The sequence below is a fragment of the Macaca mulatta genome, chromosome 4, assembly GCF_049350105.2.
Source record: "Macaca mulatta isolate MMU2019108-1 chromosome 4, T2T-MMU8v2.0, whole genome shotgun sequence".
In the NCBI taxonomy this organism is placed as follows: Eukaryota; Metazoa; Chordata; class Mammalia; order Primates; family Cercopithecidae; genus Macaca; species Macaca mulatta.
In genome coordinates, this window is record NC_133409.1 from 112,128,569 (window position 1) to 112,156,268 (window position 27,700).

The following is a 27,700-nucleotide window of genomic DNA, read 5'->3' on the forward strand; positions in this document are numbered from 1 at the left end:
TCTGGCCTGAAAATCCTTTCTTTTTAAAAAAAAAAATTATTTATTTATTTTTGAGACAGTGTCGCTTTGTCGCCCAGGTTAGAGTGCAGTGGCACCACCTCGGCTCACTGCAACCTCCACCTCCCAGGTTCAAGCGATTCTCCAGTCTCAGCCTCCCAAGTAGCTTGGACTACAGATGCGCACCACCACATCTGGCTAATTTTTGTATTTTTAGTAGTTGTGGGGTTTCACCGTGTTGGCCAGGCTGGTCTTGAACTCCTGACCTCAGGTGATCCACCCGCCTCGGCCTCCCAAAGTGCTGGGATTACAGGCGTGAGCCACCACACCCAGCCTGAAAATCCTTTTAAAGATGACATATGGCCAGGCACAGTGGCTCACTCCTGTAATCCCAGTACTTTGGGAGGCCGAGGTGGGCAGATCACAAGGTCAGGAGATTGAGACTATCCTGGCTAACACGGTGAAAGCTCGTCTCTACTAAAAATACAAAAAAAAAAAAAAAAAATTAAACGGACGTGACAGCGGGCGCCTATAGTCCCAGCTACTCGGAAGGCTGAGGCAGGAGAATGGCACGTCCGGGAGGCGGAGCTTGCAGTGAGCCAAGATCATGCCATTGCACTCTGGCCTGGGTGACAGAGTGAGATTCCATCTCAAAAAAAAAAAAAAAAGATGACATATGTCTGAAGAGATGGCCTGACTGAAGAGGAAAAGTACTTCCTCTTCCTTTCTGTATCTGGTCAATTTTTCTTCAACATTTGCCCTGAATTTACCATTTAACTGGTTTTTCAAGGCTTAAATTTATTCCCAAGTATTTATTAGCCCTAATCAGTGTTGGAGATTGTAAACCTGGACTTGGAGTCCCATGATAAAGCCTCAAACTGTGTACCTAGCTTTATTTTTTCTAGAGCAGGGTTTCTCAGCCTCGGCACTGTTGACATTTGGGGCTGGATAGTGTCTTATTGTAGGGGGCTGTTGTGCGCACTGTAAGACGTTTAGCAGCATCATTAGCTGCCACTAATTAGATGCCAGTAGGACCCCAAAGTCATGACAATAAGAAATGTTCAGGCCGGGCATGGTGGCTCACACCTGTAATCCCAACACTTTGGGAGGCCGAGGTGGGCAGATCACCTGAGGTCAAGAATTCGAGACCAGCCTGGCCAACATGGTGAAACCCTCTCTCTACTTAAAACACAAAAAATTAGCTGGGCTTGGTAGTACGCACTGAAATCCCAGCTACTCGGGAGGCTGAGGCAGGAGAATCGCTTGAACCTGGGAGGCGGATGTTGCAGTGAGTCGAGATCGTGCCACTACACTCCAGCCTGGAGGACAAGAGTGAGACTTCATCTCAAAAAAATAAATAAATAAATATACAAAACTTAGCCAGGTGTGGTGGTGCACACCTGTAATCCTAGCTACTCGGGAGGCTGAGACAGGAGAATCGCTTGAACTCAGGAGGCAGAGGTTGCAGGGAGCTGAGATCCTGCCATTGCATGACAAGAATGAAACTCCATCTCAAAAAAAAAAAAAAAAAAAGAAGAAAGAAATGTTTCTAGACATTGTCAATTGTCCCAGGGGAGCGGGTGGGGACAGGGGGAATGAAATCACTCTTGGTTTGAGAATCACTGTTCTAGAACCACACATGACTTTTCCTAAAACATGAGTTTTCCTTAAACAAACCATGAATTCACATTGTTGTGTGTTTTTTTTTGTTTGGTTGTTTTTTTTTCTGAGGTGGTCTCCCTCTTTCACCCAGGCTGAAGTGAAGAGGTGTGATCTGGGCTCACCACAACCTCTGCCTCCCAGGTTCAAGTGATTCTCCTGCCTCAGCCTCCCGAGTAACTGGGATTACAGGTACCTGCTACCACACCCGGCTAATTTTGTATTTTGTATTTTTAGTAGAGACAGGGTTTCTCCATGTTGGTCAGGCTGGTGTTGAGCTCCCGAGCTCAGGTGATCCACCCGCCTCAGCCTCCTAAAGTGCTGGGATTACAGGTGTGAGCCACCATGTCCAGCCTCTTGACATCTTTCAAGACCCATATTCTCTGTGAGGATTCCCCAGGTGTAATCTAGTGGTGAACCATTATCTACCTGGTCTTTGCTTTCTTGAGGCCTATGGGGCAAGGGGCAAAGGAGACAATTATCAAATATTCACTACAATGCATGTATATTTACAAACTAAGACAAGTGGGCATTGTGGCTTATTCATGCTTGTAGTGGGCATGGTGGCCCACACCTCTAATCCCAACACTTTGGGAGGCTGAGATGGGAAGATCGCTGGAACCCAGGAATTCGAGGCTAGCCTGGGCAACATAATGAGACCCCCATCTCTACAAAAAATAAAAAATTAGCCAGGCATGGTGGTATGTGCCTGTGGTCCCAGCTACTCAGGAGGCTGAGGAAGGAGTATCACTTGAACCCAGAAATTTCAGGCTGCAGTGAGCCATGATAGTGTCACTGCACTCCAGACTGGGCCACAGGGGGACACCCTGTCCCAAATAAATAAATAAATAAATAAATAAAGTTAATTTTTTAAAAAGGTACTTTCTGGCCAGGCACGGGGGCTCATGCTTGTAATCTCAGAACTGTGAGAGGTCAAGGTGGTTGGATCATTTAAGGTCGGGAGTTCAAGACCAGCCTGGCCAACATGGTGAAACCCCGCCTCTACTAAAAAATACAACAATTAGCTGGGCGTGGTGGCAGGCACCTGTGGTCCCAGCTAATCTGGAGGCTGAGGCAGGAGAATCACTTGAACCTGGGAGGCAGAGGTTGCAGTGAGCCAAGATCACACCACTGCACTCCAGTCTGGGCGACAGAGTAAGACACTGTCTCAAAAATAAATAAATAGAATAAAAAATAAAGGTACTTTCCATGTGGCAAATGATATGCAAGACATTGCAGACAGTGACGGGAAAGCACAGATAAGGGCACAGCTCAATGTGGGGAATTCACAAGACCTCCAGAGGCTTCATTACTCTTACTCAGAATTGTAGAAACTTAAGCTAATGCACTTTGCCCAAGATCACAGAACTCGTGAGGAACAGAGACCTGATTCAGTGCCAAGTCTCTCCAAACCCAGTACTGTGTTCTTTCCATTCCCCCAGTGTCCTTCCTGCAGCCACAGCACTTTATTTCTCCTGTTTAGCACTGACTTCATCCTAAAATGTATAATTTATATGGTAACAACACTTTCCATAATCCTAAAACAGTATATGTAATTTTGCTTAACTACCGTTCTATCATCATTACTTTTCAAAAATGATTTGGAAAATTATCATAGCTTTTTTGTTTGTTTGTTTGTTTTTTGAGGCGGAGTTTTGCTCTGTCACCCCGGCTGGAGTGCAGTGGCGCGATCTCGGCTCACTGCAACTCTGCCTCCCAGGTTAAAGCAATTCTCCTGCCTCAGCCTCCTGAGTAGCTGGAACTACAGGCACCCATCACCACGCCCAGCTAATTTTTGTATTTTCAGTAGAGACAGGGTTTCACCATATTGGCCAAGCTGTTCTCCAACTCCTGACCTTGTGATCTGCCTGCCTTGGCCTCCCAAAGTGCTGGGATTACCGGCGTGAACCCCTATTATAGCTTTTTTTGTAAACTGCATTATCTGACTCAATAACGATTATCTGATCATTCTCAAAGTCCACTGAACAATAATGCTTAATAGGTGCTTATCAGGTTTCTCATTTATTTAATTTTATTATTTTTTTTTAAGCGGAGTCTCGCTCTTGTCTCCCAGGCTGGAGTGCCATGGCACAATCTCAGCTCACTGCAACCTCCGCCTCCGGGTTCAAGCAATTCTCCTGCTCAGCCTCTCGAGTAGCTGGGATTACAGGCACCCGCCACCACGCCCAGCTATTTTTTATTTGTTTGGTTGGTTGGTTGGGTTTTTTTGAGGCAGAGTCTCGCTCTGTCATGCAGGCTGGAGTGCAATGGCACGATCTCGGCTGACTGCAAGCTCCGCCTCCCGGGTTCATGCCATTCTCCTGCTTCAGCCTCCCAAGTAGCTGGGACTACAGGCGCCCGCCGCCAGGCCCGGCTAATTTTTTTGTATTTTTAGTAGAGACGGGGTTTCACTATGTTAGCCAGGATGGTCTCGATTTCTTGACCTCGTGATCCACCCGCCTCGGCCTCCCCAAGTGCTGGGATTACAGGCGTGAGCCACCGCGTCTGGCCTTTTTTTTTTTTTTTTTTTTTTTAATAAAGATGGGTTTTCACCATGTTGGCCAGGCTAGTCTCCAACTCCTGACCTTAGGTGATCCACCCACCTTGGCCTCCCAAAGTGCTGGGGTTACAGGTGTCAGCCGCTATTCCCGGCCATATGTTTTCTCATTTATAAACTGGGGATATTAACAGTATTTACCCTTATAGTAACTGTAAGAATTAAATTAGTTAATAAGTATAAAACATGTAGAATGGTTCTTGTCTGGGTCTGAGATCAGTACACTATAATTACTGAAAGAGGGGATGGATTGATGGTTGGATGATAAAGAAACAGAGGCATATCTCTGTTCTCAATGAGTTCCTTCAGCCCTTACCATCCCCTACTTCTCTGTAAGCCAGTCCTAGTTATAAGTGTGACCAACTCTTCTGATTAGGCCACATGAAAATGTCATTCTTTATTTGCTAAGTAGACAGCAAGGCAACGATGTTTAAGGATGTTCCCTGCCTCTACCAGGGCCTGGGTGAAACCCTCACTCCTAGGCAAACTTTAAAAAATCAAGCAAGTAGCTCTTCCGGCAACATGGCGGGTGAAGAAGCTGGAGTGACTCTGGGGCAGCCACGTCTTTCGCATCAGGATCTCACCACGTTGGATGTTACCAAGTTGACGCTACTTTCACACAAAGTTATCAGCAGACAAGCCACAATTAATATGGGTACAATGGGTCATGTAGCTCATAGGAAATCCACAGTCGTCAAAGCTATTTCTGGAGTTCACTCCATCAGGTTCAAAAATGAACTAGAAAGAAATATTACAATCAAGCTTGGATATGCTAATGCTAAGATTTATAAACTTGATGACCCAAGTTGCCCTCAGCCAGAATGTTATAGATCTTGTGGGAGCAGTATACCTGATGAGTTTCCTACAGACATTGCAGGGACAAAAGGGAACTTCAAATCAGTCAGACATGTTTCCTTTGTTGACTGTCCTGGCCACGATATTTTGATGGCTACTATGCTGAATGGTGCAGCAGTGATGGATGCAGCTCTTCTGTTGATAGCTAGTAACGGATCTTGTCCTCAGCCTCAGACGTCTGAACACCTGGCTGCTATAGAGATCATGAAACTGAAGCATATTTTGATTCTACAAAATAAAATTGATTTGGTAAAAGAAAGTCAGGCTAAAGAACAACACAAACAGATCCTTTGCATTTGTCCAAGGTACAGTAGCAGAGGGAGCTCCCATTATGCCAATTTCGGCTCAGCTGAAATACAATATTGAAGTTGTTTGTGAGTACATAGTAAAGAAAATTCCAGTATCCCCAAGAGACTTTACTTCAGAGCCCCGGCTTATTGTTATTAGATCTTTTGATGTCAACAAACCTGGCTGTGAAGTTGATGACCTTAAGGGAGGTGTAGCTGGTGGTAGTATACTAAAAGGAGTATTAAAGGTGGGCCAGGCCGGGCGCGGTGGCTCAAGCCTGTAATCCCAGCACTTTGGGAGGCCGAGGCAGGTGGATCACGAGGTCAGGAGATCGAGACCATCCTGGCTAACATGGTGAAACCCCGTCTCTACTAAAAATACAAAAAACTAGTCAGGCAAGGTGGCGGGAGCCTGTAGTCCCAGCTACTCGGAGGCTGAGGCAGGAGAATGGTGTGAACCCAGGAGGCAGGGCTTGCAGTGAGCCAGGATGGCGCCACTGCACTCCAGCCTGGGCAACACAGCGAGACTCCGTCTCAAAAAAAAAAAGGTGGGCCAGGAGATAGAAGACCTGGTATTGTTTCCAAAAATAGTGAGGGAAAACTCATGTGTAAACCAATCTTTTCCAAAATTGTATCACTTTTTGCAGAGCATCATGATCTGCAATATGCTGCTCCAGGCAGTCTTATTGGAGTTGGAACAAAAATTGACCCCACTTTGTGCCGGGCTGACAGAATGGTGGGGCAAGTACTTGGTGCAGTCAGAGCTTTACCTGAGATATTCACAGAATTGGAAATTTCCTATTTCCTGCTTAGACGGCTTCTAGGTGTACGCACTGAAGGAGACAAGAAGGCAGCAAAGGTTCAAAAGCTGTCTAAGAATGAAGTGTTCATGGTGAACATAGGATCCCTGTCGACAGGAGGGAGAGTTAGACTTGTCAAGGCCGATTTGTGTAAAATTGTTTTGACCAATCCAGTGTGCACAGAGATAGGAGAAAAAATTGCCCTTAGCAGAAGAGTTGAAAAACACTGGCATTTAATTGGTTGGGGTCAGATAAGAAGAAGAGTGACAATCAAGCCAACAGTAGATGATGACTGAAGAATACCGGTTAAATAATACATTCGGATGGAGTTGGAAGTTGGAGTTTCTCATAACAACCAAGGGGTTTATTTTCAAAGCAATATTGGGGAATTGATTTCACAGTTCATTACCTTAGTAGGTAACTGTAAGGTTATTCTCTTTTTTTTAGTTATGAAAACTTAGGGACTACAATTAATAATGTTGGATTGAATCTACATTTTGGCAGAAGTTAAGCATTCCCACATAATGTCAAAATTATGCATCAGGCAGTTTTGGTATTTTGGTTTGTTTTATTTTCTTTTGTTTTTGAGTCTGGCTCTGTCACCCAGGCTGGAGTGCAGTGGCGTGATCCGCAACCTCCGCCTCCCGGGTTCAAGCGATTCTCCTGCCTCACCTTCCCTAGTAGCTGAGATTACAGGTGCGCGCCACCACATCTAGCTAATTTTTGTATTGTTAGTAGAGACGGGGTTTTGGCATGTTGGCCAGGCCAGTCTCTCTTGACCTCAGGGTAATCAGCCCACCTTGGCCTCACAAAGTGCTGGGATTACAGGCGTGAGCCACCTTCCCCAGCCCACATCATACAGTTTGAAATGAAACTTTGCCACAACCAGCCTTTGCTGTAGCACACACATATATCACTGAACCTGCTTGAAATAAAGTTTTTTTTCTTTTTCATGATTCGTCTTTGAGTACCTCCAGGCTGATGGACTGTTGTACCAGTAAAAACTTAAAGGCACAAATTCTCCTTGAAGACCTTCTCCCTTTTCTTTGGCCCCATATTTTATGTTGCTTTATCTTTGAAATTTTGCATGAAAAGGAAATGAATGGGTTCGAATGAAATTGTCCTTTAAAGCATGATTACTTGTTCCCATGGACAGATATTTTTCTCCCCTTGCTCTTTCTGGCCTGAAGCATGGGAAACCAGAGTCAGAAGTTATCTCCCTCTCCCTATGATGCCTTGAGATTTTTTTCTGCATTGTTTTATGCCTGAAATCCAATAGTCTTCCTCCATTGGAAAATACTGTTATACCAAATAATTCTAGATGAGTAATAAAGATTTTTCTAGGCCTTCATTTTATGTTTTTTCTTAACTGTTAAGATTGTGACACAGATTATAATATGACTAATTTTTGGATGTTTCGAAAGGTCAAGAAGTAAAAGATGTTAGAAAGCAAAAAAAAATAAAAAAATAAAAAAATAAATTAAGCAAGTAGCTAGGTGTGGTGGTGTGGGCCTGTAATCCCAGCTACTTAGGAGGCTAAGGCAGGCGAATCCCTCAAGCCCAGGAGTCAGAGGTTATAGTGAGCTATGATCATGCTACTGCACTGTAGCCTAAGCGACAGAATAAGACCGTTTCTTTGAAAGAAAGAAAAGAAAAGAAAGAGAGAGAGAGAGAGGGCAAGCAAGTCAGCCAGTTGGGGTGGCTCACACCTGTAATCCCAGCACTTTGGGAGGCCGAGGCGGGTAGATCATTTGAGGTCAGGAGTTCGAGACCAGCCTGACTAACACGATGAAACCCCATCTCTACCAAAAATGCAAAATTTAGCCAGGCGTAGTGGCGCACGCCTGTAATCCCAGCTACTCAGGAGGTTGAGGCAGGAGAATTGCTTGAACCCGGGAGGCAGAGGTTGCAGTGAGCCAAGATTGCACCACTGCACTCCAGCCTGGGCTACAAAAAAAAAAAAAAAAACACAAGCAAGAAAACATAGTGCAAGTCCAAACTAGAAAAAGACCAAGGCACATTAGGAAGACGGCTGGAAAACATATGAACTATAGAATGATTTTTAATACCCAAAGGCAGGTTTTCATAGTTAAAACTGAAGACAATGTCAGTGAAATAAATATATCTGAGGAGAAGCAGACTGCACTCCCAGATTCCCTCTCTATTCATTCATTCAACAGATGTCTACTGAACATCTACTATGCACCACACACTGAATACCATGGTTAAACAAAAAGTAAGGAAAGATCCTTGCTTTGGAATTTCAATTCTAGTAGAGGAGACAAAGCTGAAATAATAGTCAAATGAATAAGATAATTACATGTTGTGGTAAGTGTTTAGAAGGAAACAAAGAAGACGCTATAATGGAAAATAACAGGGGACCTTCTTTTTTTTTTTTTTTTTTTTGAAACGGAGTCTTGCTCTGTTGCTAGGCTGGAGTACAATGGTGCGATCTCAGCTCACTACAACCTGTCTCCCAGGTTCAAGAGATTCTCCTGCCTCAGCCTCCCGAGTAGCTGGGACTACAGGCGCCAGCCACCACACCTGGCTAATTTTTGTATTTTTAGTAGAGATAGGGTTTCACCATGTTGTCCAGGCTGGTCTTGAACTCCTGACCTCAGGTGATCTGCCCACCTCAGCCTCCCAAAGCGCTGGGATTACAGGCATGAGTCGCCATGCCCAATCATTTTTTTTAAATTTTTAAATAGAGATGGGGGTCTTGCTATATTGTCCAGGCTGGTCTCAAATGCCTGGCCTCAAGCAGTCCTCCCACCTCGGGCTTCTGAAGTGCTGGAATTTACAGGCAGGAGCCACCATGTCCTGCCCAGCACAATTATTTTGAAAGTCATTGGCCGGGCGCGGTGGCTCAAGCCTGTAATCCCAGCACTTTGGGAGGCCGAGGCGGGCGGATCACAAGGTCAGGAGATCGAGACCACAGTGAAACCCCGTCTCTACTAAAAATACAAAAAATTAGTCGGGCGCGGTGGCGGGCGCCTGTAGTCCCAGCTACTCAGGAGGCTGAGGCAGGAGAATGGCGGGAACCCAGGAGGCGGAGCTTGCAGTGAGCCGAGATCGCGCCACTGCACTCCAGCCTGGGCAACAGCGTGAGACTTCGTCTCAAAAAAAAAAAAAAAAAAAAGAAAGTCATTCATGTTTTTGGATGTATCAATAGTTCATTTGTCTTTATTGCTAAGTAGTTTTCTAGTATATGGATATACCGCCATTTGTTTTCCATTCACCTGTTGATGGACATTTGGGTCGTTTCCATGTTTGTGATTACAAATGAAGCTGCTATGAACATTTTGGCCCAATTCTTTGTTTGGATATATGCTTTCATTTCTCTTGGGTAAACACTTGAAAGTGGAATGGATGGTCATATGGTAGATGTATGTTTAACTTTTTTAGAAACTGCTAAACTGTTTTCCTGAAAGATTGTACCATTTTACATTCTCACCAGCTGTATAAGACTCCTAATTGCTTGCCAAGAGATGGTATTGTTAGTCTTTTTTAAATTTTAGCTACTTTAGTGGGTGTGTAGTGGTATCGCATTGTGATTTTATTGTCTTCATTTGTGAAGGATAGTTTCACCAGATACAGAGTTCTGGGTTGACAGATTTTGTCTTTTCCTTCAGTACTTTAAGATGTTGTTCATTTACCTCCTAGCTTCCCTGTTTCTAATGAGAAGCGGTCAACCATTGCTCCCATGTATGTAATGTATCCCTTGTATGTAATGTGTTTTTCTCTGAGAACTTTCAGTTTTTTTCTTTTTCTTTCCTTTCCCTCCCTCTCTTGCTTCCTCCCTTCCTTTCTTCCTTCTTTTTTTAATGTTACAAACCATCTTTATTGGTTGCAATGGAAAGTGGAAGAGGAAGGAATATAACAGCTCCCATTCCTGGAGTGGCATTTACAGACTTGGCCACTGCCCTCCAAAAGGAGTTTTTTGTTGTGTTGTTTGTTTTTGTTTTTGTTTTTGAAACAGTGTCTTGCTCTGTCACCCAGGCTGGAGTGCAGTGTTGCAATCATGGCTCACTATAGCCTCAACCTCCAGGGCTCAAGTGATCCTCCCACCTTGGCTCCCCAACTAGCTGGGACCACAAGTGCATACCACCATGCCCAGTTAATTTTTTGTAGAAATAAGGTCTCACTTTGTTGCTGAGGCTGGTCTTGAACTCCTGGGCTCAAGCAATCCCCTCCTGCCTCGGCCTCCGAAGGTGCTAGGATTACAGGTATGAGGCACCAAGCCCAACCAAGTTTTTTTCTTAATCTTTAGTTTTCACTAGTCCAACTGATGACTACAATGTGCCTAAACGAAGTCTTACTATCTTGCTTGGTTTTCATTCATTGTGTTGAATCTATCCTTCACTAAATTTGGGACATGTTCAGCCATATTATTTCTCCATAACATATTAATGTAGATCAAAAATCTTGAAAGTAATCCTACCTAAAGGTTTCACTTACCTTCTGCAACTCAAACTAACCTATTGATTTCTGACAGTGAGAACCATCCTTCCACAAAAATATATATTACAAAAATTTTTTTTGAGTCAACTAGTCAACAATGGCATAGGGAGGCAGCTAACCCTTTATCCATTCAATTATTCATTTAGCAAACAGTCATTGTGCAGGTACTGTTTTAGGTCCTGAAGGTAGAATAATGAACAAAACATGATAGTTAATACTTAGACAATGTAAATAATTTAGAATATGTATATTAACTTATTTAATTGTCATAATTTTATAAATAAGGAATATCCTCATTTTGCAAATAAAGAAGCTAAGACTTAAAGAGTTTAATATGCCTCAGGTCACATAGCTATTAAATATTAAGAGCTGGGTTTGGAACCCAGCTAGTCGGGCTCTAGAACATACACTTTTAATCCCTACTGCTTTACTCACTAAAAGCAAAAAATGGAAGTCAGAAGGTGGGCAGGCTTGATCTTTAGCCACATGAGCACTGGGCAAATCGCTCAGTCATTCCCACACTTTCTCACCTGTAAAATTAGTGGTTTTCACTACATGGAGATTAAACTGTTTTCCAAAGTGAAGAGTTTAGCGTTCTAGATCTTGAGCACAAAGGTTGGTATACGTTAACTGGAATTAATGAAATCAGGTGTGAAAATAATACAGTACTATCCATAAAAGAACAGTACTAGTTATTTTACAGTGGGTCCCCAGGTGGCAGATATACAAATTAATGGAGAGGCCGGGTATGGTGGCTCACGCCTGTAATCCCAGCACTTTGGGAGACCAAGGTGGGTGAATCACCTGAAGGTCAGGAGTTTGAGACCAGCCTGGCCAACATGGTGAAACCTTGTCTCTACTAAAAATATAAAAAATTAGCTGGGGGTGGTGGCAGGCACCTGTAATCACAGCTGCTCAGGAGGCTGAGGCAGGAGAATCGTTTCAAGCTAGGAGGCAGAAGTTGCAGTGAGCCAAGATCATGCCATTGCAGTCCAGCCTGGGCAACAAGAGTAAAACCTTTGACTCAAAACAACAACAACAAAAAATTAATGGAGAGAATTGTCAACAGTTTGTATTCACGTGATGGCTTCTTCCAGATTCTTTCTTCATTTTGAGAAAAAAAATAAAAATAAAAAAAAAGAAGATGATCTAAGAGTTTACCATAGTGGTTTTCTAGTTATTGAGACCTGGTTTTCCCTTTTCATTGATGAGTGTGTGACATATGAAATGGTTGGGCGTTTTTTAAAACTAAATCTGCGAAGTTCCTTTTGCAGCAAGAACAGCTTGCCAATAGATATAGCAGAAGCAGATGGTACTAGATAAACAAAGGCGATGACATAGCAACAATACAAGAGATACTATATTTTAAAAGAAAAAAATTAAAAAGAATAAAGAAGATTTAATCTTTGAAAAGACATGACAGGATTTTAGAATTAGAAGTGATTGTTTATGCTGCTTTTCCTCTTTTAAAAATCCTAGGATTTTGGCCGGGCGCAGTGGCTCATGCCTGTAATCCCAGCACTTTGGGAGGCTGAGGTGGGCAGATCACCTGAGGTCAGGAGTTCGAGACCAGCCCGGCCAACATGGCAAAACCCTGTCTCTACCAAAAATACCAAAAAAAAATTAGCCAGGCATGGTGGTGGGCACCTGTAGTCCCAGCTACTTGAGAGGCTTGAGGCAGGAGAATCGCTTAAACCTAGGAGGCAGAGGTTGCAGTGTGCTGAGGTTGTACCATTGCACTCCAGCCTGAGCAACACAGTGAGACTCCATTAAAAAAAAAAAAAAAAAAAAAAAAAATCCTACTTTTTTTTTTTAAACAAGCTTGTTTTCCTTAATATTTCTAACTCCATAATGTTCATAATAATTTATTTATTTTTACTTTTTTTTTTTTTTGAGACATGGTCTCCCTCTGTCATCCAGGCTGGAATTCAGTGGTGCAATCTTGGCTCACCTCAACTTCCGCCTCCCAGGTTGAAGCAATTCTCTTGCCTCAGCCTCCCGAGTAGCTGAGATTACAGGCGTGCACCAGCGTGCCCAGCTAATTTTTGTATCTTTATTAGAGATGGGGTTTTGCCATGTTGGCCAGGCTGGTATTTTTACATGTTTTATCATTTTAGAGGTAGTGTCTCACTGTGTTGCCTAGGCTGGAGTGTAATGGTACATAGTTCACTGCAGCCTTGAACTTCTGGGCTCAAGCAATCCTACAGCCTCAACTTCCTAAGTAGCTGAGATCACAGTGTGTGCCACCATGCCCAGCGAATTTTTAAAACTTTTTTGTAGAGATGTGCGCTCACTTTGTTGCCCAGGCTGGTCTTGAACTCTTGACTTCAAGCAATCCTCCTGCCTCATCCACAATTATTTAAAACATGACATCGTTGGGCGCGGTGGCTCACACCTGTAATCCCAGCACTTTGGGAGGCAGAGGCAGGCAGATCACCCGAGGTTGGGAGTTCGAGACCAGACTGACCAACATGGAGAAACCCTGTTTCTACTGAAAATACAAAAATTAGCCAGGCATGGTGGTACATGCTTGTAATCCCAGCTTCTCGGGAGGCTGAGGCAGGAGAATCACTTGAACTCAGAAGGCAGAGGTTGCAGTAAGCCAAGATTGCAGCATTGCACTCCAGCCCAGGCAACAAGAGTGAAACTCTGGAAGGAAAGAAGGAAGGAAGGAAGGGAGGGAGGGAGGGAGGGAGGGAGGGAGATGACATCTGGCCAGGCTTTATGGTTCACACTTGTAATCCTTGCACTTTGGGAGGCGGAGGCCAGAGGATAGCTTGAGCCTAGCGGTTTGAGATAAGCCTGGGCAACAGAGGGAGAGCCCATCTATACAAAAAATTTAAAAATTAGCCAGGTGTGTTGGCACATGCCTATAGTCCGGGCTACTCTTGGGGGCTGAGGTGGGAGGATTGCTTGAAGCTCGGGAGGTCAAGGTTGCAATAAGCTATGATTGTGTCATTGCACTCCAGCCTTGGTGACAGAATAAAACTCTGTCTCAAAAAAACAAACCAGGGCTGGGTGTGATGGCACATGCCTGCAGTCCCAGCTACTAGGGAAGCTGAGACAGGAGAATTGCTTGAACCTGGGAGAAGGAGATTGCAGTGAGCCAAGATTGCACCACTGCACTCCTGCCTGGGTGACAGAGCAAGACTCTGTCTCAAAAACAAAAACAAAAGCCATGGTATCTGCTATGGTCTGAATGTTGATGTCCCTCCAAAATTCATAAGTTGGAATGTAATAGGTATGATAGTAGTAAGAGGTAGGGCTTTTGGGAAGTGATTAAGTCATGAGAGCTCTATCCTTTAATAAATGCCTGTATTAAAGAAGCCTGAGTCTGAGGGTATCCCCTTGACTTTTCTGCCATGTGGTAATGCAACTGAAAGGCACAATCTTTGAAGCAGAGAGCAAGCCCTCACCAGACACAGAATCTGCTAGTGCGTTGATCTTGAACTTCCCAGGCTCCAGAACTGTAACAAATTTCTGTTGTTTATAAGTTACCTAGTCTAAGGTATTTTGTAATAGCAGCCCAAGTGAACTAAAACAGCATCTTTTTTTTCTTTTTTAAAAAAATAGAATAGGCCGGTGTGGTGGCTCACGTCTGTAATCCCAGGACTTTGGGCGGCTGAGGTGGGCGGATCACGAGGTCAGGAGATCAAGACCATCCTGGCCAACATAGTGAAACCCCGTCTCTACTAAAAGTACAAAAATAATTAACTGGGCTCGGTGGTGCACGCCTCTAGTCCCAGCTACTTGGGAGGCTGAGGCAGGAGAATTGCTTGAACCCAGGAGGTAGAGGCTGCAGTGAGCCGAGGTCACGCTACTGCATTCCAGCCTGGGCGACAGAGCTAGATTCCGTCTCCAAAAAAAAAAGATAAAAAGGAAAGACAGAGTTTAACCATGTCACCCAGGCTGGTCTTGAACTCCTGGACTCAACTGATCTGCCTGCCTCAGCCTCCCAAAGTTCTGGGATTAAAGGCATGAGCCACCATGCCCAGCGAACAGCATCTTTAAGATTCTGAAAATGCAGGTTATAGGAAAATTAATAAGGAAACCTAAAATGCAGGAATATTAAACACAGAGCTCAAGGCAAGATCATTATGGCATTTTCTTTGTAAAGAAAGTTCATTCTATAATAAGATGCTAGTTAATGAGGAATCTCAAATAACAAAAAATTAAATAACATATCAATCAAAGAACAATTAAAATTTACTGAATGCTTACTACGTGTCCAGCACTGGGTTAAGTAGTATTTTATATTGATTGTCTCATTTAATCCCTACCACGAGCCTATGGGGTAGATATTATTTATTATTATCATCACTTTATAGATATGAAAACTGAGGCCAGTGATATTAAATCACTGAGGTAATTCAGTGGTTAAATCAGTGAGGTAAATGCTAAACATCTAAACATTCTACCTCTGGTTGTGGTCGAGCCAACAGAGATATGAGTGAAAATGTTCTAACTTCAGAGCTTCTTTGCTCTTAAAGTAATATGTAATTAACACAATGGATTGAAACAAACAAAAAAGAACAAACAAAAAACTTCCTGCAAATTGCTATTCTAACTTGGTGCAAAGAAATCTTGCTCAGCACTTGAAATACTTTTCTTATCTAATTTTCCACAGCAATCTTACGGAATAGTTATTATTATCTCCTTTCTACAGACACAGGATCTGAAACTTAAACAGACCAAATACCTTGCCCAGAGCCACATGTTCAGCAAGTGGTGGATGCAAGACTTGGATCCAGGCTGGTCTGTTTCCAGAGACTCAGCGTTCTTCACAGGCTCCTTGAAGGCCTTGGTGGATGCCCCCAGACAGATCTATCTTGCTGTTACTGTCTTGTAGGAGTAAACTCTTCCTCCCACTTTCTTTCCTAGAGCAGTCACCTCTGTAGCCTCCCACCTTCATAGCCTACTTTCACCGGCTTATGCCCACAGTTCATACCAACCCCAAGTGAGACTTTCTGTCCTTTGAGAAGGTTTCCCTGCTGCTGTCCTCCAAACCCAGGTAAGGCTCTCTGCCCTCTGGGAAGCTTTGCCTGCTGCTGTCCTCATCCCCTCCCTGAGTCTGGATCTGTCCTGAGTGCTCAAAAGCACCCTAGGCATACTTGGTTCCAGGACTCACGCTCTCCTGGAGTTACCTGTTTACTATTTGTCTTCCTTCCCCTACATCTCCAGGGCTCTGCCACATACGCTACGCAGCAGAGATTGTTTTCTGTCTCCTAGTGCCTAGCTCAGTGCCTGGCACAGAACAGATGCTCAATAAATGTTTGATAGATAGATGAATAAAGACTGACTTCAGAAGTCCTGTGCAATTACCATCATCTTTTTCTTTCAGACATGAGGGTCTCACTCTGTTGCCCAGATGGCAATAATCATATTTCACTGCAGCCTGAAACTGCTGGCCTTAAGCAATCCTCCCACCTCAGCCTCCTGAGTAGCTGGACTTAGTGGCACAAGCTGCCATGCCCAGCACCAACATAAATTGAATGTCATAATTCAAAAGTCCTTGCCACTTACAGAACACACACATGGTCACATATGTGTATAACACCTGTATAGATTGGTGAATCTATAGTTCTAATGCTTAAATGAAATTGAAATATTTGTAGAGTAAATTTCTCTACATTTTAAACAGGTTTTTGCCTTTTTTTTTTTCTTTTTTTTCTTTTCTTCCTTTTTTGTGGAGAACGGGGTCTCACTATATTGCCCAGGTAGGTCTCAAACTTCCAGGCTCAAGCTATCCTCCCGCCTCTGCCTCCCTGAGAGCTGGGATTACAGGCGTGAGCCACCGCACCCAGCCAGATTCTTGCTTTTTAAAAGAGTTGACTGGGCGCGGTGGCTCACGCCTGTAATCCCAGCACTTTGGGAGGCCAAAGCGGGCAGATTTTCTGAGGTCAGGAGTTTGAGAACAGCCTGGCCAACATGGCGAAACTCCGTCTCTACTAAAAATACAAAAATTAGCCAGGCATGGTGGCGTGTGCTCATCATCCCAGCTACTCCGGAGGCTGAGGCAAGAGAATTGTTTGAACCTGGGAGGCAGAGGTTGCAGTGAGCCAAGATCATGCCACTGCACTCCAGCCTGGGCGACAAAACAAGACTTTCAAAAAAATAAATAAATAAAACAAAAGCGCTAATGATTATTTTCTAAGTATAATGAGCTCTGACATTTGTAAAAATGGTTTGCATCATCTGGTCCATTATCTTATTTAATCTTTATGATCAGTTCTATGAAATAGATGTTAGATTATTTTACTATGAAATAATGAGCTCAGGCCAGGTGCGGTGGCTCATGCCTGTAATCCCAGCAATTTGGGAGGCCGAGGAGGGCATCCTGAGGTCAGGAGTTCAAGACCAGCCTGGCCAACATAGTGAAACCTCGTCTCTACTAAAAATACAAAAAAATACAAAAAAAAATTAGCCGGGTGTGGTGGTGGGCGCTTGTAATCCCAGCGGCTTGGGAGGTTGAGACAAGAATCACTGGAACTCAGGAAGCAGAGGTTGCAGTGACCAGAGATGGCACCACTGCGTTCCAGCCTGGGTGACAGTGCGAGACTCCATCTCAAAAAATAAAAATAAAAAAAAGAAATAATGAGCTCAAGTGTGATTTATTCAAGATCACTCTGATAAAGAAATTATGTGGGGCTACGAATATATTCCAGCTTGTCTCTTAGTCAAGTGCTCTATTAACTATATCACCTATGAAGACAAAGAAATACGGAAAATTGATATTATTTATAAAATATGGATTCACAAATGAATACTGAGTGAGGGGGCCCTGCTACTGGCCTTACAACTGCTGGGCTCTGCTCAGGAACCCTAATCTGGTCCAGAGTGAGCAATATGGTCTCAGCCCAGCCTTTCACGAGTCTTCAAGCCTTCAGGCTTTCTTTTAATTAAGATGAGTGATAAACCCATTACTTGTCAGAAGTGAAGTTTGATAGGTCAAAATTGAAGAAAACTAACACTGGAGAAAAAAATACTCTTTCTTCCAAGGAAACTATCCAGCAGGAGAAAGAGGGTGTTCAAACATCATATAATGGGGGCTGGGTATGGTGGCTCATGCCTGTAATCTTTGGGAGGCTGAGGTGTGTGGATCACCTGAAGTCAGGAGGTCGAGACCACCCTGGCTAACATGGCTAAGCCCTGTCTCTACTAAAAATACAAAAATTAGCCAGGTGTGGTGGCACGTGCCTATAGTCACAGCTACTCGGGAGCCTGAGGCAGGAGAATCACTTGAACCCGAGAGGCAGAGGTTGCAGTGAGCTGAGATTGGGACACTGCACTCCAGCCTGGGTGACAGAGTGAGACTCCGTCTCAAACAAACAAACAAACAAACAAAAATGAATCAGGCATGGTGGCACACGCCTGTAATCCCAGCTACTCGGAAGTCTGAGGCAGGTGAATCACCTGAACCCGGGAGGCAGAGGTTGTAGTGAGCCAAGATCATGCCACTGTACTCCAGCCTGGGTGACAGAACAAGACTCCATCTCAAAACAAAACAAAACAAAGCAAAACACCAAAAATCTTCCCATTGGTGCATAAATTCCACATGGCAGATGCTGCCAATAATCTAACCATTGATGACCTGTGTATGTATAGTCTTTTTTTTTTTTTTTTTTTTTTTTTTTTTGAGACGGAGTCTCGCTGTGTCTCCCAGGCTGGAGTGCAGTGGCGTGATCTCGGCTCACTGCAAGCTCCGCCTCCCGGGTTCACGCCATTCTCCCGCCTCAGCCTCCCAAGTAGCTGAGACTACAGGCGCCCACCACCACCCCCGGCTAGTTTTTTGTATTTTTAGTAGAGACGGGGTTTCACCATGTTAGCCAGGATAGTCTCGATCTCCTGACCTCGTGATCCACCCGCCTCGGCCTCCCAAAGTGCTGGGATTACAGGCTTGAGCCACCGCGCCCGGCCTGAGCCACCGTGCCCGGCCAATATGTATAGTCTTTGCACCTCCTACAGGAAAAGCCAATTTTAACCCTCTATGAGTGTCTCCATTGCTTCATAATCTTTTTTTTTTTTTTTTTTTTTTTTGAGACAGAGTCTCGCTCTGTCACCCAGGCTGGAGGGCAGTGGCGCGATCTGGGCTCACTGCAAGCTCCCCTTCCCGGGTTCACGCCATTCTCCTGCCTCAGCCTCCCAAGTAGCTGGGACACAGGCGCCTGCCACCTCGCCCAGCTAGTTTTTTGTATTTTTTTAGTAGAGACGGGGTTTCACCGTGTTAGCCAGGATGGTCTCGATCTCCTGACCTCGTGATCCGCCTGTCTCGGCCTCCCAAAGTGCTGGGATTACAGGCTTGAGCCACTGCGCCCGGCCTGCTTCATAATCTTCATGAAGTTGCATGCTTTTGCAGCTTCTCACAGTTTATTTTTATTTCTAATGTAGCAATAAAATAATATACTTACTAAAAATAATAGTTAGAGAAGAAAATCATTGCCTCATACCAAGTAAGACAGCACTTATCATGGTAGGCACTGGCTTTGCAATTATGAGAGCAGTAGTAGAAATAGCTTTAGTTTCCTCAATTTTCCTGGAGTAGTCTTCAGACTTTCTTTAAACTGCTAAAATGAGAGTAATATTTCATTGTATAACCTCTGTATAATTTCTTACCATGTACATGTATTACCTATGTAAAAATGCTTACAATTACAAAGATACCAATGAGTTTATTTTCTCTACTGACTCAAGTTGGTGTCACAGGCATACTAATTAAGGACAGGCATTCTCCAGAAAGCCTATAGAAACACTGTCTTTTGTACTAATAAAAAGCCCCCATGTTTTTTCATGTCATTGCATATTAGAACTGTGACATAGGTGTTAAGTAGGAACAAAGAGGCGACCCATTTCACAGATGTACTCAGAACTGCTGGGCTGTCACAGGTCTAAGCAGAAGAATGAGGACTAAATCCCTAATTTTCTGACACTGATGCCACTGATATTTTCATTATACCAGGCTGCCTTGACCTGCTGGTAAGGGTTAGGACCAGCTCTCTGATCAGATTACCCTGGTTCCAATCCTGATCTGCTGGGCCCTAAGGTATCCACGAAAAAAGATCACCAAGCTGTATTAGGTGAAAAAAGCAAGGTGGCATATTGTATTTTACCATTTTGTGCAAAAAGAAGGTAAAATTTTTAAAAAGAATATATGTCTATATTTGCTTATTATGCATAAACTGTCTGTTGCCCATTGCTGCTCCATCTATACCATGTGGGTGGTAGGATTACAATAAATATTGCAAATACTAGAACAGTGCCTGTCACACTAAAACACCATTTTATTTGGATTCTCAGTCCAAGTAGTTCCTTGGCTTAATCATATTCTAAAATACCCCTTTAAATATATATATATATATGTGTATACACACACACATATATATAGTGTTTTTCTGAGATGGAGTCTTACTTTGTTACCCAGGCTAGAGTGCAGTGGCACGATTTCTGCTCACTGCAACCTCCTCCTCCCGGGTTCAAGCGATTCTCCTGCCTCAGCCGCCCATGTAGCTGTGATTACAGGTGCACACCACCATGCCTGGTTAATTTTTGTATTTTTAGTAGAGACGGGAGTCTCACCATGTTAGCCAGCCTGGTCTCGAACTCTTACCTCAGGTGATCCACCTGCCTCAGCCTCCCAAAGTGCTGGGATTACAGGCGTGAGCCATCACACCTGGCTATCATCTTTTCTTCAGCGGTAGATACAGCAGATAAAAAGATTTAAAAATCATTTTCACGTGGCAAGCCATGGCAAAATGTAACTACTTAAGGCTGCTTTAAATTAGACTAATAGCAGAGTGATTAGACTATATTGAAAGCTCAGTGAATCACAATTATGTACCTCAAAGAAGGATTCTTGTTTGCCTTATTACTATGTAAATAACTGAAATAATTGTTTTTCTTCCTAAAAGGGGTCATGTAGATGTTTACTTACAATGTATTTTAAGTTTGTCACTCTAAATGGTTATGAGCAAGCGAGACCGTCCTGGCTAACACGGTGAAACCCCGTCTCTACTAAAAATACAAAAAATTAGCCGGGCGTGGTGGCGGGCGCCTGTAGTCCCAGCTACTCGGGAGGCTGAGGCAGGAGAATGGCGTGAACCCGGGAAGGGGAGCTTGCAGTGAGCCGAGATCGCGCCACTGCATTCCAGCCTGGGCGACAGAGCAAGACCCCATCTCCAAAAAAAAAAAAAAAAAAAAAAAGGAAAAACCTTCAACAAATATCACCTTAGATTATAACCCCAAAACATATTTACGAGCCTCAACATCATTACTGTTACCGCTTTAACATTTAAGACAGTAAAAAGCATAATGGATCTCCCGTACGGTGCGGGGAATCCGTTATGATTATGTTGAAAACATAGGGTCTGGGGAAAAAGGGATTTAAAATAAGAAGGAAAAAAAAGACTTGAGACTTAAAAAGTTTTTTAGAGGCCAGCTCACGGTGACAAAAACCGACCCTCACCCCGAGCCACGTGAGGTTTTCTGCCTCCTCCCTGGCCTTTCCTTCCGCAGTCAGAAGGCGGAAGAAAAGCGACCTCAAGGTGGGGGGAGAGACAGGGCGGACCCTGGCGACCTGACGCTGGGGAGGCTCGAGTGGCGGATCCATACCGCTCAGCTGTTCGCCGCGGGACCCCGCCGGCCCGCAGGTGACCCAGCGCTGGAGAAACGCCAGCGATGTGGCCTGGCGAGCTGGCGCGGCGCAAGGACCACCCGCGCCCGCCTTGCCGCCCCAGCCTCCCTCCCTAGGAAGCCGGGCGCGCCGGGTGAGCGCGGGGCTTCCCCGGGACCGGCGTTCCAGTCCCTCTCCAGCTTCCGGCCCACCCCTGCCGGACTGAGAGCAGATATGTGATCTCTGCCCTGAGAAAATGCTCGTGGCCAGCGACTACCCCAACGCACAATAATACGGCTCCGATGGGCTCAAAGGTATTGGTTTTTTGTTTTGTTTTGAGACAAGGTCTCACTCCGTCACCCAGGATGGAGTGCAATTGCGTGATCTTGGCTCACTGCAACCTCCGCTTCCCGGGCTCAAGCGATTCTCCTGCCTCAGCCTCCCGAGCAGCTGGGATTACAGGCATGCGCCACCACGCCCGGCTAATTTTGTATTTTTAGTAGAGACAGGGTTTCACCATGTTGACCAGGCTGGTCTCGAACTCCTGGCCTCAAGTTATACGTCCGCCTTGGCCTCCCAAGGTGCTGGTATTATAGGCATTGAGCCACGGCGCCCGGTCCAGTGTTGGTTCTTAAACGCAAGAATTGAGATCTCCCTTCACCTAATGAAAGTCTCTATCGCAAGCCACTATCGCAATACTCAGAACACCCAGTCGGTGTTGCGCAATAGGTTACTAAGGTATAAATCAAGGATTCATGTAATTTTGCCATTCCTTGCGTGATATTTTAAAAAACATTCTCTGTAAGGTATTTATAAAGCGTTTACTATTATCCGCAATCACAGGGGCTTGAGGAAAAACTTTTGACTGTGGCTGGGCGCCGTGGCTCACGCCTGTAATCCCAGCACTATGGGAGACTGAGGCGGGTGGATCACTTGAGGTCAGCAGTTCGAGACCAGCCTGGCCAACATGGTGAAACTCCGTCTCTTCTAAAAATACAAAAATTTGTGGGGCGCGCTTGTAGCCCCAGCTACTCCGGAGACTGAGGCAGGAGAATAGCTTGAACCTGGGAGGCAGAACTTGCAGTGAGCCGAGATCGCGCCACTGCACCCCAGCCTGGGCAACAGAGTAGGACTCCATCCGGAAAAAAAAAAAAGAAGGAAAAAAAAGTGGACTGTGAAAACCGAATGGACTAGGAAAACTTTATACTACAAAGATACAAAAACCAAGAAAGCACCATACGCGTTTGCCTTTAACTGCTTCCCAACTTGTTTTCCTCTTCCAATTTGATTGTGGGTTCCTCTCCAGAAGGAACTCCACAGTACTTAGCGTTGGCCACATAGTAGGTTCTCAAATACTTGTTAATAAATAAGTTTGTTCGAGAAGCTGGGCAGTAATATTCTACAGCTGGAAGAAGAAACATAATGATCTAGTAATTAGCTCATTAAAAATAAACGTTCTTCATTCCTCAGAGGAGCATTTCCCAAGGCCTGTCTTGATAGCCATCCAAAACGGCCAAGCTCATCCAATCTTGCCCTAGATTTATGCTAAAATGCAGTTACAATCTATAGGATGACAGAAAAAGAAAGCACTTATTTAAATATAATAGGCACTTATTTAAATAGGAGAAGCTGTGACTTCATAGCAAGTGTTGGGGTTAGGAAACTGGGTGGATAAACTTGCTGATGCTGTAGATCTTAGTCTCTACATGAGATCACGTGGAAAATCTGAATTTGAAAGCTTTTTAGCTTCCTTATGTTTGCAATCAAATGACTGTACACCTTTTAATTTAAAAAGTACCATGAGGCACACACACACTCGCAGGAACTTTTTGGCGTAACAAAACTAGAATTAGATCTAAAGCTAACTGTAGGACTGAGTCTATTCTAAACTGAAAGCCTGGACATCTGGAGTACCAGGGGGAGATGACGTGTTACGGGCTTTGATAAAAGCAGCTGGCTTTGAATGGAAGGAGCCAAGAGGCCAGCACAGGAGCGGATTCGTCGAGCTCACGGCCATCGAGCCGAACCTCTCGCAGGTCCGTGAGCCGTTAAGGAGTCCTCCAGTCCAGACCCTTCGCCCCAAGCCCCTCGGGGTCCCCGGGCCTGGTACTCCTTGCCACGCGGGAGGGGCGCGGAAGCCGGGGCGGAGGAGGAGCCAACCCGGGGCTGGGCTGAGACCGGCAGAAGACGACGCTCTAGGGATTTGTCACGGACTAGCGAGATAGCAAGGCTGAGGACAGGAGGCTGATTGGGGGGCGAAGGTACACCCTAATCTCAACACAACCTTTGGGGCTAAGCTAGCAATGGTAGAGGAAAGATTCTGGACGTCCCTTCCAGGCCGCCACCTCGTCGCCTCCCCCTCCCCCTCCTCTTCCCCCCCCGCCCCGGCCGGAGCTGAGAGTAATTCATACAAAAGGACTCGCCCCTGCCTTGGGGAATCCCAGGGACCGTCGTTAAACTCCCACTAACCTAGAACCCAGAGATCGCTGCGTTCCCGCCCCCTCACACGCCCGCTCTCGTCATCACCAAGGTGGAGAAGAGCATGCGTGAGGCTCCGGTGCCCGTCAGTGGGCAGAGCGCACATCGCCCACAGTCCCCGAGAAGTTGGGGGGAGGGGTCGGCAATTGAACCGGTGCCTAGAGAAGGTGGCGCGGGGTAAACTGGGAAAGTGATGTCGTGTACTGGCTCCGCCCTTTTCCCGAGGGTGGGGGAGAACCGTATATAAGTGCAGTAGTCGCTGTGAACGTTCTTTTTCGCAACGGGTTTGCCGCCAGAACACAGGTAAGTACTGTGTGTGGCTCCTGCGGGCCTGGCCTCTTTACGGGCTATGGCCCTCGCGTGCCTTTTATTACTTACACGCCCCTGGCCGCTGTACGTGATTCTTGATCCCGAGCTTCGGGTTGGAAGTGGGTGGGAGAGGTCGAGGCCTTGCACTTAAGGAGTCCCTTCGCCTCGTGCTTGAGTCGAGGCCTGGCTTGGGCTCTGGGGCTGCCGCGTGCGAATCTGGTAGCACCTTCGCGCCTGCCCCGCTGCTTTCACTAAGTTTCTAGCCATTTAAAATTTTTGATGACCAGCTGCAACGCCTTTTTCCTGGCGAGATAATCTTATAAATGCGGACCAGGATCTGCACACTGATATTGGGGTTTTGGGGGCCGCGGGCTGCGACGGGGCTCGTGCGTCCCAGCGCACATGTTCGGCGAGGCGGGGCCTGCGAGCGCGGCCACCGAGAGTCGGACGGGGGGAGTCTCAAGCTGGCCGTCCTGCTCTGGTGCCGGGCCTCGCGCGGCGGTGTGTCGCCCCGCCCTGGTCGGCAAGCCTGGCCCGGTCGGCACCAGTTGCGTGAGCGGAAAGATGGCCGCTTCCCGGCCCTGCCGCAGGGAGCTCAAAATGGAGGACGCGGCGCCCGGGAGAGCGGGCGGGTGAGTCACCCACACAAAGGAAAAGGGCCTTTCCCTCCTCGGTCGCCGCTTCATGTGACCCCACGGAGTACCGGGCGCCGTCCAGGCACCTCGATTAGTTCTCCGAGCTTTTGGAGTACGTCTTCCTTAGGTTTGGGGGAGGGGTTTTGTGCGGTGGAGTTTCCCCACACTTGGTGGGTGGAGACTGAAGAGTTAGGCCAGCTTGGCGCTCGATGTAATTCTCCTTGGAATTTGCCCTTTTCGAATTTGGATCTTGGCTTATTCTCAAGCTTCAGACAGTGGTTCAAAGTTTTTTTCTCCCATTTCAGGTGTCGTGAAAACTACCCCTAAAAGCCAAAATGGGAAAGGAAAAGACTCATATCAACATTGTCGTCATTGGACACGTAGATTCGGGCAAGTCCACCACTACTGGCCATCTGATCTACAAATGCGGTGGCATCGACAAAAGAACCATTGAAAAATTTGAGAAGGAGGCTGCTGAGGTATGGGAAAGATGAACTAAAATGAGTTTTACCAGCAGAATCATTAAGTGGTAGTGATTTCCCCAGAACTAGTGAGTGGTTTAGATCTGACCCTACTTATTAAAATAGTTTGCTTTTGGTTACTTCTGTAACCGTATTGCTAGTGAGTAGTTTCGATTTGGATATTAATAGTCAAGATCCTACTTTAAAAAGTTTGCTTTTTGGTTGCTTCTGTAACCCTATCTAAGTGACTAAAATTGCTTAGGACTTGCAGTTGTAAAGTGGAAACTATGTGCCAATTAAGGGCTGGGGGCAAAGAAATTGAAGCTGGAGTTTGTGTGTTAGTAACCAAGTAACAACTCTTAATCCTTACAGATGGGAAAGGGCTCCTTCAAGTATGCCTGGGTCTTGGATAAACTGAAAGCTGAGCGGGAACGTGGTATCACCATTGATATCTCCTTGTGGAAATTTGAGACCAGCAAGTATTATGTGACTATCATTGATGCCCCAGGACACAGAGACTTCATCAAAAACATGATTACAGGGACATCTCAGGTTGGTGGGATTAATAATTCTAGGTTGTTTTTTTTTTTTTTTTTCCCTGAAATGCCTGTCTTGTGCATTGGTTTTGTCCTTTGGAGAGTTGACAGGGATATGTCTTTGCTTTCTTTAAAGGCTGACTGTGCTGTCCTGATTGTTGCTGCTGGTGTTGGTGAATTTGAAGCTGGTATCTCCAAGAATGGGCAGACCCGAGAGCATGCTCTTCTGGCTTACACACTGGGTGTGAAACAACTAATTGTTGGTGTTAACAAAATGGATTCCACTGAGCCACCCTACAGCCAGAAGAGATACGAGGAAATTGTTAAGGAAGTCAGCACTTACATTAAGAAAATTGGCTACAACCCCGACACAGTAGCATTTGTGCCAATTTCTGGTTGGAATGGTGACAACATGCTGGAGCCAAGTGCTAACGTAAGTGGCTTTCAAGACCGTTGTTAAAAAGCTCTGGGAATGGCGATTTCATGCTTACACAAATTGGCATGGTTGTGTTTCAGATGCCTTGGTTCAAGGGATGGAAGGTCACCCGTAAGGATGGCAATGCCAGTGGAACCACGCTGCTTGAGGCTCTGGACTGCATCCTACCACCAACTCGTCCAACTGACAAGCCCTTGCGCCTGCCTCTCCAGGATGTCTACAAAATTGGTGGTAAGTTGGGTGTCAACAAAGTTGAATTTGAGTTGGTAGAGTACTATCTTCCTTCATAGGTATTTAGTATGCTGTAAATATTTTTAGGTATTGGTACTGTTCCTGTTGGCCGAGTGGAGACTGGTGTTCTCAAACCCGGTATGGTGGTCACCTTTGCTCCAGTCAACGTTACAACTGAAGTAAAATCTGTCGAAATGCACCATGAAGCTTTGAGTGAAGCTCTTCCTGGGGACAATGTGGGCTTCAATGTCAAGAATGTGTCTGTCAAGGATGTTCGTCGTGGCAACGTTGCTGGTGACAGCAAAAACGACCCACCAATGGAAGCAGCTGGCTTCACTGCTCAGGTAACAATTTTTAAAGTAACATGTTCCTACCTTATTGCAGAGGCTAAAGTCATTTGAGACTTTGGATTTACACTGAACGCAAATCTTTTTTTCCAAGGTGATTATCCTGAACCATCCAGGCCAAATAAGTGCTGGCTATGCCCCTGTGTTGGATTGCCACACAGCTCACATTGCATGCAAGTTTGCTGAGCTGAAGGAAAAGATTGATCGCCGTTCTGGTAAAAAACTGGAAGATGGCCCTAAATTCTTGAAGTCTGGTGATGCTGCCATTGTTGATATGGTTCCTGGCAAGCCTATGTGTGTTGAGAGCTTCTCAGACTATCCACCTTTGGGTAAGGATGATTACTTAAACGTAAATAAGTTGTGTTAAAGATGAAAAATAAAACTGTGAACAGTTTTGGTAATACTACATTTTTTTTTTAATAGGTCGCTTTGCTGTTCGTGATATGAGGCAGACAGTTGCGGTGGGTGTCATCAAAGCAGTGGACAAGAAGGCTGCTGGAGCTGGCAAGGTCACCAAGTCTGCCCAGAAAGCTCAGAAGGCTAAATGAATATTATCCCTAATACCTGCCACCCCACTCTTAATCAGTGGTGGAAGAACGGTCTCAGAACTGTTTGTTTCAATTGGCCATTTAAGTTTAGTAGTAAAAGACTGGTTAATGATAACAATGCATCGTAAAACCTTCAGAAGGAAAGGAGAATGTTTTGTGGACCACTTTGGTTTTCTTTTTTGCGTGTGGCAGTTTTAAGTTATTAGTTTTTAAAATCAGTACTTTTTAATGGAAACAACTTGACCAAAAATTTGTCACAGAATTTTGAGACCCATTAAAAAAGTTTAATGAGAAACCTGTGTGTTCCTTTGGTCAACACTGAAACTTTCAAGTTTTACCTCGCTTAGGAGAAAGACATGTAATTCTGGTTTTATGAATTTGTGGAAACTTTATGAAAATGTAGTTCTCAAGTTAACACTTCTAGGTGGAGATAAGGTTGTTTTCCTCCCACGTACTTGGAAGGGGAAGGAATCTAAGCTATGGGAGGGCTGCTTTGA

At 45.1% G+C, this 27,700-nt stretch overlaps 1 protein-coding gene and 2 pseudogenes across 5 annotated transcripts; all 3 read left to right on the forward strand.

Moving 5' to 3' along the window:
- Window positions 1-4,161: 4,161 nt before the first annotated feature.
- On the forward strand, window positions 4,162-10,268 carry LOC716052 (eukaryotic translation initiation factor 2 subunit 3-like; annotated as a pseudogene). The gene is made up of 2 exons (XR_013416317.1): window positions 4,162-5,619; window positions 5,916-10,268. The product of XR_013416317.1 is annotated as a eukaryotic translation initiation factor 2 subunit 3-like (transcript).
- A 6,193-nt stretch (window positions 10,269-16,461) lies between these two features.
- LOC144340329 (thymosin beta-15A pseudogene) lies at window positions 16,462-18,647 on the forward strand (annotated as a pseudogene).
- A 2,409-nt stretch (window positions 18,648-21,056) lies between these two features.
- On the forward strand, window positions 21,057-27,498 carry EEF1A1 (eukaryotic translation elongation factor 1 alpha 1). Of its 4 annotated transcripts, none has more exons than XM_077998881.1 (8): window positions 21,057-21,536; window positions 24,950-25,123; window positions 25,478-25,657; window positions 25,778-26,074; window positions 26,158-26,308; window positions 26,396-26,652; window positions 26,750-26,984; window positions 27,079-27,498. In XM_077998881.1, exons 2-8 carry the CDS (start codon window positions 24,980-24,982, stop codon window positions 27,201-27,203), a joined length of 1,389 nt encoding a protein of 462 aa, XP_077855007.1. In that variant the 5' UTR covers window positions 21,057-21,536; window positions 24,950-24,979; the 3' UTR covers window positions 27,204-27,498. The 4 variants fall into 4 exon arrangements, with proteins under 4 accessions (XP_077855007.1, XP_077855008.1, XP_014992221.1 ...); XM_077998882.1 differs by lacking the exon at window positions 21,057-21,536 and adding an exon at window positions 22,867-23,483; XM_015136735.3 differs by lacking the exon at window positions 21,057-21,536 and adding an exon at window positions 23,971-24,641.
- Window positions 27,499-27,700: the final 202 nt, after the last annotated feature.

Excerpts from the sequence above, each read along its gene's own strand:
- EEF1A1 (XM_077998881.1), top strand. The coding sequence starts at position 24,980 with ATGGGAAAGGAAAAGACTCATATCAACATTGTCGTCATTGGACACGTA. Across the intron at positions 25,658-25,777 it reads TGATTACAGGGACATCTCAG|GCTGACTGTGCTGTCCTGAT; the intron begins GTTGGTGGGATT and ends CTTTCTTTAAAG. Across the intron at positions 26,653-26,749 it reads CAGCTGGCTTCACTGCTCAG|GTGATTATCCTGAACCATCC; the intron begins GTAACAATTTTT and ends TTTTTTTCCAAG.